This window comes from Cannabis sativa, chromosome 6, assembly GCF_029168945.1.
Source record: "Cannabis sativa cultivar Pink pepper isolate KNU-18-1 chromosome 6, ASM2916894v1, whole genome shotgun sequence".
NCBI lineage: Eukaryota > Viridiplantae > Streptophyta > Magnoliopsida > Rosales > Cannabaceae > Cannabis > Cannabis sativa.
In genome coordinates this window covers 66,634,196-66,650,073 of record NC_083606.1, presented here as the reverse complement: position 1 = coordinate 66,650,073, position 15,878 = coordinate 66,634,196, and the positions used below count along the sequence as shown (strand labels likewise).

Genomic DNA, 15,878 nt, shown 5'->3' with positions numbered 1-15,878 from the left:
ATACTAAGTGTCGAATTACATATTTTAAATTAGAAATGCATTTTTTTAAAAAAATAATTATATTTTTACCTATAAATTTATGACACTACTAAATAATGTCTCCCATGATAACGGAGTGTTGTTGTGTTCATTTAATCCAATCCGCACTATTTTGCTCATAGATTCGTAGTAAGTGTGAATTTCATATTTTGGGTCCAATCTAATTTGCACAATAGCTCAAATTCAATCCAATTCAATCAGTACAAATACAGATTGAATCGGTTATTTTGGATTGGTTACTTTTTAATATTAAATTTTTTTATATTTATAAAAAATATTTTTTTTCTTCACATTTGATATTTTATATTGATTAATATTATATTGATAGCAAAGTTAGTAACTAAAACTATTTTTAAAAATAAATATCTATATAAAAAAAATTAAACTATTTTTTAAAAAAAATAATAATAATTTAAGTTAAAAATTAATATTTTTTTTATAAATTATTAATATTATTTTATTTTTAAAATAAATATATCATTAAATATTATTATAATGTATAAAGTTTTAATTGTATACAAGCAGTCTTATCGTAAGAGTATACACCTTATATTATAATAACCACACGATCTAAAATTAATGGTTTAAAAAAGTACCCTACCGGTAGGGAACTTTTGTTAGGTCCTAACATAGTCTTGCCCTATATATATATATATATATATATATTTATATATATATTGATCAACTTCGATGAGACTTCATAACACTAAATATATTGTAATTTATACTAGAAATATTTTAACTAAACACTATAAATTACACTATAAATAGATTTATCTACTGGGCTGTAGATCACACTATATATTTTGTTTAACTTTTTAATAATTATATAATACTTAAAAAAACAAAATAATAAAAAATATAATATTTGGTATTAAAATATTTTTATTATATTAATGAATAATAGAATGATAAATAATATAATATTTTGTGTATTTTAGTGTTGCAGGTGGAATAATAGGTTTTTAGTATTTATAACACCAAATTTAAATTTCCCTATTGAAGATTCCAGTATTTTTAACACCAAATTTAAATTTCCCTATTGAAGATGCCCTAAGACAATTTAACAATATGAAAAATTTTAAAAAAACCATAAAAACACTAATAAATTAATAATCTTCAGAGTTACCAACACTAAGAATATCAATACCCCATATAACACTTTGCTACAAACAGCTCCATTACAATTACTTTCTTATTCTTTTTTCATGAAAGATCACAGCTAGCTAATAATTTCGAATACGATCCAAGATTGACTTATCACAAAGGTTGTTACTTTGTTGAAGTTGCACATAATCCTTATACTTCATTCCAGCAAATGCTGATGAATGAGAATCATGGCTTTCAACCAGCTTTGGTACTGGATTCACAACTGTCTCAAGGGCTGGTCCATTGGCTATGGCTAGTGAGATTCTTGTGTCATTTTTGTTCACTACGGCTCGATGCACAACACTTTTGTACTTCCCATTGCTCAATATCTAAATTACAAAACAACCCCAACAATATATTTAAATCAAAACATATATAATTATAGAAAATTTTAAAATGCACCCCCTTCAAAATGAATGCATTGATACATCTCTATCCGTTTTAGTATCTGAAATATTTTTTTAGTCAAATTTTTTCTTGTAATCATGTAAATTATAGTTATTTAAGAAATTCTGTAAAATTTTAAGAAATTCAGAAAAATTTAACACGCTGAAAACTGTGTTCAAACAGTACGTTACACACGTGATTATTTTATTTTATACGCGTGTAAAATAGACTGTTTTAAGATTGTTTTCTATATTGTAAATTATTCTGAATTTCTCAAAATTTTGTAAGATATCTTAAATACTTATAACGTACATAATTATAATAAAAATAAACTAAAAAATTATTCTGAATACCGAAACAAGTAGATGATGCATTAATACATCCCCTTTAAAGGAGTAATTCCTATAATTATACAAGCAATTATCTGTAATAGATATATAAACATAGAATAAGAATGGTGTAGCCATCAGTAATCTCAACCTGTTGAAATGAGATTTAATTTCATATTTTTTTGATCAAATACCTCAAGATGGTCTCCTGTGTTGACCAAGAAGGAATTGGGAATAGGATTGACATTGACCCAATTGCCCTTGTGTTGAATTTGAAGTCCACCAATTCCATTTTGAGTGAGAAGGGTTAAAAGGCCATGGTCTGAATGAGGTGGCAACCCCATTGCAAGCTCTGGCTGAGGACATGGAGGATACAGATTTGCTATAAATATTTGTAAGCCTGAATTCACTTCAAGTGTTTTGTATATGTAATTGCCTTCCAATTCTAAACTCTTTGATATGCCTTCAAGTATTATCTTCACTACTTCCCTGGTTTTCTTCAAGTACTCTAATGCAATCTCACTTCACACAAACAATTAAAAAAAAAAAATCAACAATTGAAATTTGGGATTTCAATAGAAAAATCAACACATGCATCTTGCATTTAACATAAAGTACAACTATCAAACGTGTTCTTAAAACCTCCCAAATAATATGTATTCCAGCAATTGCATGGTTATTACTTTTTCAGTTTTCCATTCAATATTTTGTTACAAAAATGGTATCTAAAATCTTTAAACTTGTTTGTTGCTGTATTAGAATTCTTATTTATATATATCTAAACCTAAAATTCATATACATATATATTTTAAAAAGTTAAATATCATATGAATCAATATATATCTTAAGAAAAGTTGATGCTGCAACCCTATCGATGTATTCCTATCTGTTTCGTTATTTAATTATAAGAATATTTTTTATTCTATAATTTTTTTTTATAATCGTGTACATTGTAATTATTTAAAAAAATCTTACAAAATTTTGATAAATTATGAAAAATTTAACACGCTGAAAAAATGATTCAAACAGCGTGTTGCATTTATATGGTAAATTATTCTGAATTTCTAAAAAAAAATTGCATAGAATCTTAAATAACTATAATATACATTATTCATTAAAAAAATTAGACAAAATATTTTTTAGATACGAAAACAGTAAGGAATGCATTTGTGTACTCTTTTTCGAGGTGTGTTGTAGAAGCACTCTATATCATGTTATTAATATTACTAAAAAATTCTACAACTCAGGAATGCACTAGTGCATCCTTTTCTGTTTCAACATTTGAGATAATTTTTTAGTCCAATTTATTTTAGCATGCTCGTGTACATTTTAGTTATTTAAGATATTCTGTAAAATTTAATAAAATTTAACATGTCAATTAAAATACGGTTCAAATTATTTATTGCATGAGTAAATTTTTTTTATTTTATATATATATATAAAAAAAAAATAGACTGTTTTAATATTATTTTTTTATATTTTAAATTATTTAAAATTTCTTAAAATTTTATAAAAATTAAATAATTATAACGTCTATAAAAAATAATAAGATGAAAATATAATCTTAAATATCAAAACAGATCTTTGTAGTGCATTATTATTTACTATCAAAAATTGATAAATACTTCTCAATATATATGACAAAATAATAACAATAATAGATGTATAGTAATGGGCCCACTCTATTATTACTTTTCTTTGAAAAGTGTGATGATTAATAGAGAATAATGTAGAAATTTTATGAGTGAATAATATTACCTGAACCCAGATGGGTTATTAGGGAAATGAAAATGATGTGTTAGACATTTATATATATAAACTGAAATGTATATGTTTAAGTATTAAGTGCGGAATTAATCAAACATATATACACTATGAATAAGGATCGAAATACCTCCAGCCATTAAATCTTGAGCTTCAAACCCACATAAGCTTTGATCTGCAAAGGAAATTGACTACCATGGGTAATCGGGCTTCCTCGCTCTCTCAACTCTCTTTAGATGGAATTTGCTGTTATGAACAGAATGAGTGAGGAGCTCGGGGACCGAGACCCTATATTTATAGGTGAGATACTCCATCAGTATCTGTGCCACATTAATTGTCAGAATATTTTGACAATTAATTCAGGAAATCAAATCAGGTAATGAATATAGAAATCTGACCATATATAGAATATTACGTAATTGATTACGTCGGATTCAATGAATATAAAATATTCATTTATCAGAATCAATAATATTATTTTATTTCCTTAATTAGAAATATTCTAATATTCTCCCACTTGGTCAGCATTTAAACTAAAACATTCAAACCCAAACGTTCCTCATTATATAATAAACATACGAATCATAGCGACATGTCCTCATTATAAGTCGAGTATTATCTTCCATGTATTACGATATATTTATTATATAACAATGTACTTTATGTGGCAATGTACTTAAGTGAATAAACCCTAACCCTTATGTTTATTCAGGTCCTCTTACGATAATTTTCTCAGATGAAATTAAGGTGCACATAAATATGAGAAAATATCGAAATTAGAGTTTCATTAAATAATTTTTGGTTGTACAAATAAAAAAACTGCATATGGGTTAACTGAATCCCACATTTACTTTATGATCCTTGAATTTGTGTTGCGGCATGCCTTTAGTCAAGGATCTATGCGATCACCCAATTCAGTTTGCGTGATTAATGACCACTTATCACGCCTTTTTTATGGCTAAATACTTAATGTCGATATGCTAGCTTCGACCAGTACTCTTAGAGTTATTAGCCATAAATATTGTAGCTGAATTTATCGCAAAATTTTCTTAATGGCCTAATGAAACTGTAATTCTGAACTCTAGGCCTACTATGAAACTCTATAATACATCATACGAGATGTATCCTCAAAACAATAAATGAATCTGACTTCTATAGTGGAAATAACAATCAAGATTCTCTACAATATAACTTACTGGTAATCTTAAGGACGTAATAAAATATTGATTTACGTGAATAAATACAACCAGTGAAGTATGTTAGAATCTAATTGGTTAACTATATTTCCAGATGGTCAATTCATCTTAAAATATGTATGAATATAATTTTTAGTATTTTAAAGATACCTCATCACTTTGTATGAAAAATAAAGTGGTCTTAACTTTAGTTATTCTGATACTACTTAACGATCCTGAAACAAATGTAATGCAAAGTCTTATTCAGACTCTTAGGCATACATTAGGCTTCTAAAATAGAAGCAAATGAATGTTCTTAATTTATTCTCACTCCACATCATTTTTCAGATGCTAGTTCGAGTTATATTTATCACACTTAAAGATAAAAGTTATATCAGATGAATAATACATAATTTTATTTAATCAGAGATGCTGTGGCTACTCTCTAATTAATTAAAATTATATATATTATTTAAATTCCTTATCTCAAAATAATAATTTGGGATATGAATTATTTCAACTTATATAGAAAACTTTTATCATCATTTGCAAGTAACATATTGTCTACGTATAAAACAAATATTACTCTCACTAACCTTCTGGTATATAATTATTTCCATAATTCTCTTTTCAAACCTAAAGGAAAAGATGATATAATACCAATTTGTGAGATGTTTGTTTTAATCTATAGGTAGACACTTTAAGCTTGCATATGTTCACCACTATTAGAGGAAAATCTTTATGGCAGTCTATATACCTTCTCCTCTAGTTCACTATTTGGAATTGATTAATGAATTGAAACAAGCAACAAATGCCAAGGTCTATAATAGAATCTTTTATAAAAACAAGTGAGAATGTAAATCTCATTTGTTATTGATTCTTAGTTCAAAATGAACTTCTTAGCAATGAATATTCGTTTATATCTTTATGTTTCTCAATGTTGCCTAATGAATATTATTGGTGAAAAATCTATGCTTAATTAATGTTCTCCACCCCATTAGGCAACTTTACTAAGGATAAACTTTATTGCTATTTAAGATATTCATTTCTTCATTCATGGCATATTGTACTACAACTTCAATTCTTTATCATTCTATAATTTAATTTATGTCTCAAATTAATATTGTAGTTGAACTCTTATTGTACAAAATGTAATCACTAGAAAACATTGATCTTATTGTTCTAATAAGTCATCTTAAGGATGGACCAACAAACTCTTAAAAGAGCAAATGGTTCAATATACATGTTATTATAAGCAATTACTAAATAACATAACTTATTAGAATTTTATCAATGACTTGTAGATTATTAATGATTAGTTATGAATTCTCAATAACCATTAACCTTAAGGGTTGTTGTGAATCATAATTAATCTAGCACTTGAGGTGGAAGTTTGAGAAAATATGAATGATCTTTCTTAGAAACTAGGTTCCTAGATTGATCACTCCCACTGATCAAGTCAATTCTTAATTCCACAGTTCTAGTGTTGTGAGATGGATAATAAAATATGTAACCCTTAAACCTTATAGCTTTTCAAATGAAATATGCTCATTTATGGTTTAGGGCCCAGATCTTTTCTTTGACAATTGTACTCTAACTATATATGGGTATTTATAAAATGTGTACATGTCATCAAGTCGGTTTTCAACCTTATCACAACTCAAAATATGTTTGAGAAACAACTTTGGTTAGAACACGATTCGATATGTACACCCCATTGTTGAGAATCAATAGACAAAGATTTAGGAAAGATTGGAGTTTGCTATGTAGGCTCCACCCCATGTCCAAAAAATGCTTAGTTTCTTAAATCTGTTACACACTATAATTTGGGTGTACCAAGCATATGTATCGGGCAATGAACCCATGCTTTTAAAGAAACTTTACAAATACACTGGGAGTTTATCCATACTCACGAATTTTGATGTAGTATTCTCCATTTTATATTTGATCTCACTATCTTAATATGCAAAATGCACCATTTCTCTACTTAAGATTTAAATGTCTTTGAAACATATAAATCCATACTTTTGTAGAAAAATTATTTATGTGAGTAATCGTTAAAAAAGAGATGCAAAATTTGAGTCCATGTCTTCAAAATCAATTGACTTGTATGATTTCTAATATGATAGAATTCTAGTATGCACCGATTTTGACTTGTTGGAATACATATTCTTAATGAAATTCACACAAGTTCTAAATAAAGTTAGTAAAATCAAGTGTAATGAAGATCCCCACCATTTACTAACATTTATTCTATTTATGGAGATATGTTCCATAATTTTTGGTGCTATAATGTAGAAGAATTCTTATTAATAACACATTTCTTATTGTCAGATTGAACTTGCATATCTTTATGAGTGACATCATTTGTAGTAAAGACCTCTAAATGTGTCTAAATCAAGTTTCAATAGAATCTTGGAACATAAAGATCTTTGCCAATTTTAAAACAAAGCCACTACTATATTGCTTGTTCCTTAAACTTCTAAATGTGAGAAGTTATCTTGTCTGTGGATAAGATTTGCTCACAGTTACTGACTTTCTTAGGTTTATTTGTAAACCTTGCAAGAAATTATGAATGTGGAATAACAATCTAAAATAATCCACTATGTGTTAATAATCACATTAACTATATTAGAATGAATTCATACACAATAAATTAAAATTTATTGGTGATAATAAAGTGTGATTTATTTTTCTTAATTATACAGTAAAAACTGTATATGCTAGATGAAATTATCAGAATAAATTTTGAAAAATTCTACTGTTATGGAAGAAATTTTCTACTAGTATGGAAGAAATTTATGAATAGTGATGTAATAAAATTACATATATAGTTTTGAGGTTTAAATGAATCATGTTTTTACCAATGAATAAACATGCTTACATATGAAATCTTATTAAACAAAAATTGCCTGTGGGCTAAATTTTTAATTTAATAAGATTAGATTTAGATGTAGATTATGATAGATTTACACAATTTATGAAAAAACTTAAAGTTTAATATTTCTATCTCAATGAAAAGTATGAAACACTTAATTATTTATAAATGTTTCAAAATTTTATACTTTATGATAAAATTATTAAATTAAATCTACATAATTTCCTGTGGGATAAATTAAGAGAATTTAATTTAACATATTAATCATGTGAATATAATAAAATCCCTGTAGGGTAAGATTATTATGTTCACATAATTCATGTCCATTATGTGATCTTAATCCACTTAATATATATAATTTTATATAATTAAGGATGCTGTGGCTACTCCCTAATTATTTAAAATTATGTGGTTCACTAGACACCAAAGTATAAACTGAAGATTAAAATTTTACTAAATCCAAAATTGCCTGTGGGCTAAATTTTAAATTTAATAAAATTAGATGAACTTTATGATAGATTTAATTAAACAATTAGTTTTGGAAAATGAAGGTTTATTATCTATCTTTAATTAAATTTGTGATAACACTATTAAATTAAATCCCCATAACTCCCTGTGGGGTAAATTAAGAGAATTTAATTTAACATATTATCCTAATTAATTATACAAATATAATAAAATCCCTGTGGGGTAAAATTATTATACCTATATAATTAATTACAAGTTATGTCCATTAAGGTGAATTTTAATTAATATATAATTTTATACAAATAAGGATGCTGTGGCTACTCCCTAATTATATAAAATTATATTTTCACTTTGACATTAGGTATTGGGCTCTACCTAAAAGTAATTTCGTTATTAACATAGTAGACAATCACTGAGATTAATGCTCCTAGTGTGGTCGTCCGAAGATCATTAAAAACCGTTCTAGATATGAGCATTTGTCCCAAATTCATGTTTTCTTATGTCAAACCACAAAATTACTTACATTTTATTCATATTTTATACATTTTAGGAAGTTTTATGAATATTTTATGAAGTTTTATGAAACTTAATGTGCTATATAAAATATTCAACCTATCTTAATGTTTGAATATTTCTAAATATATCTAGCACTATAAAAGGAATTTATGTATAGCATTTAAATCATACAAATCTAAATTAATTGCATTAAACATAAATTTGCCAAATAAATACAAATTAATACAATTATTGTATGATAATAAATTAAATGCTTAATTCCATAATATATAATTAATTATGCATTTATGACCATATAATATCTTAAATATTTATGACCATATAAATAAGGTAATTATACAAATTAGTACAATTAATTATATGGAATGAATTAAATGCAAAATTAAAGACTATACTTAATGGCAGATTTTTCAAATTTTATTAATTTAAACAATAAATTACATAAATTTGGTAATAAATAATTAAATGCACAATTATACAAATTGTACAATTATTACATGCCTAAATAAATCATGTAATTAATTACCATATTAAAACAAATTTCCATTTTCAGTTTATACTAAATAACATATTAATTCTAAATATATGTATTAAATTAAAAATGGAAATTAATGAATGTAATTTATTGACTAAATTAACAATAGGAGAATAATTTATATTTCCAAATAAATAAAAAATATATAAAAAAAAAATCGAAAATACACTGCCATAAACGACATGATAAAATTTCCTTAAACTTCCAAAAATCATGAAATCAATTCCAAATGAATCTAAATGCAAAAATTAAGACATTCATATAGATTTTATGCATCGAAAATACATAAAACAAAGACTTTAAAAATCACCAAAATTTTCTGAAAAATAATTTTGAGATTTCTTTGTTTTTTCAAAGTGGATTTTCATGCTTAGAACAATCTATATTAATATATGAATGTATTAATACATATACAATATATATATAAATATATATACATATATATACAGAAAAATAAAAATACTGTATGTATATATATAAACATGAAATGTATATATTTGTATATAGCATTTAGATATATAAATAATATATATATATATAACATATATACGTAATGAAATGAAGAAAATATATATATATATATATATGTATATGAATATATATATATGAACTGAATGAATAAACAAGTATATATGTATGAAAATATATATGTATATATATAATTGGGATTGAATGAATATGAATATATAAATATATATATCAACACTGAATTAAATATATATATATATAAACACTGTATATACGAGTATATATATATATATGAAACTCAAACTAAAATCAAGGCAGAGATAAAAACCGCTCTACTACCAACTGTTAGACATTTATATATATAAACTGAAATGTATATGTTTAAGTATTAAGTGCGGAATTAATCAAACATATATACACTATGAATAAGGATCGAAATACCTCCAGCCATTAAATCTTGAGCTTCAAACCCACATAAGCTTTGATCTGCAAAGGAAATTGACTACCATGGGTAATCGGGCTTCCTCGCTCTCTCAACTCTCTTTAGATGGAATTTGCTGTTATGAACAGAATGAGTGAGGAGCTCGGGGACCGAGACCCTATATTTATAGGTGAGATACTCCATCAGTATCTGTGCCACATTAATTGTCAGAATATTTTGACAATTAATTCAGGAAATCAAATCAGGTAATGAATATAGAAATCTGACCATATATAGAATATTACGTAATTGATTCTGTCCAGATTCAATGAATATAAAATATTCATTTATCAGAATCAATAATATTATTTTATTTCCTTAATTAGAAATATTCTAATATGATGAGGATGGTGCTGAGGAACAAGAACCTTAAGATAATCTCTCCAATACAAAGCTTTCTCTACCGATGCATTGAAGCTTGTACCATACCTAATTGTGTCCATAACATGTGTACCCTTAAACACAAGCTTCTCTTCTTCACTAAGATCAAAAAAACCTCTACACCCTTCTAAAACTTCACTCATTAATCTCTCTGCCACACCATGATTGATCACCTATATATTAATCATAATAGAACAGCAATATTTCAAATATGATCAATATTGTTTTAGAGGTATTAATATTAATTAAGCTTAATTAATAATTACCATAAAGAAGCCCCAGTCTTGACATGCTTTGCCTAATTCAGTGATGGTTTTGGACCGTTGATCTGGATCACTAGAGGTTAGAAGGGAGAGATCAATGATGGGGATTTGGAGTTGTGGTTGAGGTTGAGGTTGATCATTGGGAGTAGTATTGGAGAATATTGTATAGGTGGGGGGAACTGAAGTTAGGTTAGGTGATTCAGCTAATGCTTTGATTGACATCATTTTTTTTTATTGGGAAGGGAACAATATTATGTGACCATAAATTTTGGAATAATAGAGAAAACGAGAGGGAGATATATATTAAGAAAGAGAAATGGTAAAAGGCTAGTACTAGAGGTAAGGCTATTTAAATTTTGGGCCTTTACTTTTATTCACAAATATATAAATATTAAAAAATAATGTGAGGAGACTCAAACTTAGACTTGTGTAACGTGTTATATATTCTAACTAGCTAAGTTATGAATATTTGTTGTTAATAATACAATTAATTTTACTCAAATAAAAATTTAATAAGACATTTTATTTTGTTTGTCCCTTGTAAGTGCAGACTCTAACACGAACTTAGTCTATCAATATTTAAAATTGACTTTATTGTTTTTTTTAGGACCCGTTTGGCACGCAGGACTGGATTGGATTATTTATTCCACCCTGCTGGATGGGATAAATAATCTCAGACAGCTGTATTTGTTATCTAGACTTCTAACATGCTCAAACACTGGATTGGACAAATTAACATGTCTAATCTAATCCAGTCCTGCGTACCAAACGGACCCTTAGTGTAATTAAGAATAGAATCCTATTTAGAATTTGAAACCTTTAAATAGTGCAAGCTAAGTACCACGTGTGTGTTATTATAGCAATGATGAATATTAATGGTGCATGGATAAGAACACCACTTGCATATTTGTACCCACTTGATAGCACAAGTGGTGGCTAAGGCTAACCTTAGACTTGGTATTTATAGGTAGGAGGGTCCATGGTACTATAGGATTCAAACTTCTGTATTATTGTCCTCTCGTGAACGTTGGTGTTCTTATCCCTCACGTACCTTGGTGGTGGAATCTTGTCATTCTCAGACTACAACAAAACAAGTTTAGCATTGTGTTCCACTGATGACAAAACCCATAAACCAACAAACTTGAGAGCAATTGCCACAAATAATTTCTCAAACTCAACTGTTGTAAATAATAAAATTAAAAATCATTCGTATGACTCCTTTATACTATATATCTGCATATATAGAGATATGATCCGTCCGCGAAACAACGTATCTTTAAAAGAAAAAGAAACCACATTATTTTAATGGACTATATTGAAAAAGTCTAACTGTCGCACTGCAAAAATATGTCTAATGTCCAGTGGTAGTTGATTTTCTTAACCCCATTTGAATTTTTCTTTTAATTATTAAGACTATATGTTTGTATTTTAATGCATTGCCAAGTGTCACGGGCTATCTTTCCAAATACCGTCAAGTCATGCTCGCAAGCATCCATAAGTGCATCCATGTATTGAGGCTTTCTAACTAAGATACTCACAGTGTCCATAAGTTCTCAATATGATAAGGCAAATCCCAACACTGTCTCCCGCCTAATCACTCGTGACCAAAGTAGACTCTGTGGCAAGATGTCAGCACTAAGCCAATGTCCCAACACTTCTAATCATGCCCCATTCAATATTGTCCGAATAATCTACCTCATTGCACAAGGACTCTCATACGTATATGGTCCGATCCTCAAGACACCATGCCTCCACACATGTTGGCAGGTCCTCGAGAGAAGCCACCAGACTAGTAGTGTAACGCCTTGTCCAACAGAAACGCCACGTATGTGCTTTTATAAAATTCTCTTTTACTAATTTATATAATTATACCAAAAGTGTGGTTAATTAAAATTTTACAATTAAAATAAACACATAATATTTATTAAAGATAAGTACTAATCTTTATGGGGTCCCCTATTAATACAAAATATTTACATTCGGTTCCAAAAGTGTTTTACAAAGTACGATTATACTTCAAAATACAATCAAAACAGTTTATCCTGTCCACCAGGCCGTGGCACCGCGGCTGATATGTACATTGCTGTTGCGACCTCAAACTCATGGTTGCTCAACTTTAGCCTTCCCTTTACCTACATCATTTAGCACCCGTGAGTCACAGAGACTTAGCAAGAAAAGTGAATAAATCTATAAACAATATAGCATTCATTTAATCACATCGATATTAACATGCTTAAACATTTACACGATATCATAATCACACAATCTTGTACTTCATAAATTACCCTTACTACTCGTTACTCACGAGCTATATATATCACTATCGTTGCCCGATACAGCAAACGATAAGTAAGAAACCTATCCGCGGTTTCAGGAGTAATTACTTGTAACGGTAATGACCGTTTTCAACCCTCGGTCATAACCGAGGCTTAGCAAATATATATTCAGGTTCTCGATCATAATCGAGGCTATAACCACACAATTGTTAATCACTTAACCCTAAGTAATGCATAACACTTTTCTTACCTCAGTTCAGAACTCAAGTGTGCGGGTCGACCTAAGTGGAAACAAAGTTGGGCGATCCCGGTCCTATGTCATGACAACCAAAACTCAATAAATGTCTAAAACCAAAAGTCCGAAATCAAAACCCTAATCCTAAAACCAAACATAACCTATCCTCCAATAATCCTAAAATAGGCTATACAACACAAAAATAACCTAAAACAGGTACTAGGTTTCACCCCGAGCCAAAACAGAAATCGAAGAAAAACCCGAGATTTCCCCCTACAGGGCAACCGGTCGGCAGAATAGAAAATAGAGCTTTCTCCCCCAAACTCGAACCAAAACCAATCCATACATGTCCAAACATTCCAAAAGAATATAATACCACAAATTCAACTCATCACAAGCATCATTTAATCACAATTTAATCATTTAATCAAAATTACATACTCAAGTAAAAAATTATACTTCATCCAACTCAAACCAAGCTAAACATCCCCTATTTCTAATCAATCCAACTCAAACAAACCTAGAAGCTTACTCTAACCTTAACTAACTTCACAGTCCCTGAAAAAAAAAAAACAAAAACTAAAACCCTAAACAACGTTGATTCATTACCACTAAAAAACAAGGAGAAGAGCACCAAGAACTCACCTTAAAAGTCTAGACAACAACTAGGATTGATTCCTAGCAAGATTTGGATTGAAATGAGGTGAAATTTTCTGCTTCCGCTTAGCTTCTTCTAGGGGCGAAAGAGAGGAGAGAGAGAGAGAGAGAGAGAGAGAGAGAGAGAGAGAGAGAGAGAGAGAGAGAGAGAGAGAGAGAGAGAGAGAGAGAGAGAGAACTACTTGTGAGATGAACTTAGTTTCTAGGTTAATCATTTTTCATTCCTATTTCCTACAAAATGAATTAATTAAATAAATAACTTATAAAGTTAATATTACCTCAGCCAAAATTAAGTAAGACAAAATTAGAAACGCTACCCCTAAAATGATATTTTTCCCCTTATAAAGCCCTTAAACATAAAACCAAACCTAGGGGTATTATGGTAATTTAACTAACCAACAAAACAGACATCTTAAAATTCTAAACTAGTCCAGAATACTTCCAATACAATCCTTCATTTATTTTCGTAAAATTTTTTACCACTCCGCTGAGCTTCCACGGCCGTCGGGCCCGAAAATATTTTATTTTAAAAATAGTATCTACGATACCCAAATAATCTAATATAATCTCCGTAATTAATAAATTATACTTTATTTAATCATTTATTACATTCACACTAATTAACCTAAGTAAGATCATAATCATACTTCTTACCAGAATAATTTTCATATTTAATAAAATGTGCTCAATTAAATACCATAATATTTTTAGGGATATTACAACTATATTCCCTACTTATAGAAATTTTGTTCTCAAAATTTACCTAAAAACCTCAAGATATTGCTCCCGAATCTGGGACTCTAACTCCCAAGCTATCTCTTCAACCTTGCTGTTCCACCACAACACTTTTACTAGCGGAATAGTCTTGTTTTGCAAGACCTTTTCCCACCTGTCCAGGATCTAAACTGGTTGTTCTTCATATGACAGGTCAGTTTGAAGCTCGATATCCTCATAACTTAAACCATGAGTTGTACCAAACACATACTTCCGAAGCATCGAGACGTGAAACACGTTATGAATCCCAGATAGAGCAAGATGTAAAGCCAACTGATAAGCTACCTGACCTACTCTCTCAAGAATCTCAAACGAACCAATAAATTTGGGGCTCAACTTTTCCTTCTTTCCAAACCTTCGAATTCCCTTCGTTGGGGACACCCGAAGGAAAACAAAATTCCCAACCTAGAATTCAATATCTCTACGCTTTGGATCTGGGTAGCTTTTCTGTCTACTTTGTGAGGCAAGCATACGAGCTCATATCTTTTCAATGGCCTCACTCGTTCTTTGGACAGCCTCGGGTCCAAGATACCTACGTTCACCGGCATCATCCCAGTGAATGGGCAAACGACACTTCCTTCCATAAAGCATTTCATATGGAGTCATGCCAATAGTACTCTGATAACTATTGTTATAAGAAAACTCGATCAAAGAAAGATACTTGTTCCAAGAACCTTCAAAATCCATTACACATGCTCTCAGCATATCCATAAGTATCTGAATAGTTCTCTCAAACTAACCGTCAATTTGAGGATAGAAGGTTGTACTAAACTTTAACTTGGTACCCATTGCTCGCTGTAAGCTTTCCCAAAACTTGGACATAAACTTTGGATCTCGATCTGAAACTATCGACTTCGAGGCACCATGAAGCTGAACCATCTCCTTGATGTATAAATCAACATACTAATCCATTGTACGCCAGAGTATTGAGTGCATGTTGTATTATGGCTGGTTGAACTTATAGTATGGATTGATGCTACTAATATGTACTAGTATGACTAGAGTAGTGAGTGTGTGTGGTATTATGGTCAATCGTACTACGGTCAATAACATTCGAGACTCAGTTATGCATGTTTAACATGGTTTATGACTTGTTGATAGGT

At 29.0% G+C, this 15,878-nt stretch overlaps 1 protein-coding gene across 1 annotated transcript; it reads right to left on the bottom strand.

Annotated features, from left to right (window-relative positions):
• Positions 1–1,127: 1,127 nt before the first annotated feature.
• Positions 1,128–11,174, bottom strand: LOC115695436 (2-oxoglutarate-dependent dioxygenase 19). The gene is made up of 5 exons (XM_061117461.1): positions 10,837–11,174; positions 10,534–10,743; positions 3,663–3,700; positions 2,099–2,426; positions 1,128–1,517 (listed from the first exon to the last, which is right to left on the bottom strand). Exons 1-5 carry the CDS (start codon positions 11,056–11,058, stop codon positions 1,266–1,268), a joined length of 1,050 nt encoding a protein of 349 aa, XP_060973444.1. The 5' UTR covers positions 11,059–11,174; the 3' UTR covers positions 1,128–1,265.
• Between the last annotated feature and the right edge of the window lie 4,704 nt (positions 11,175–15,878).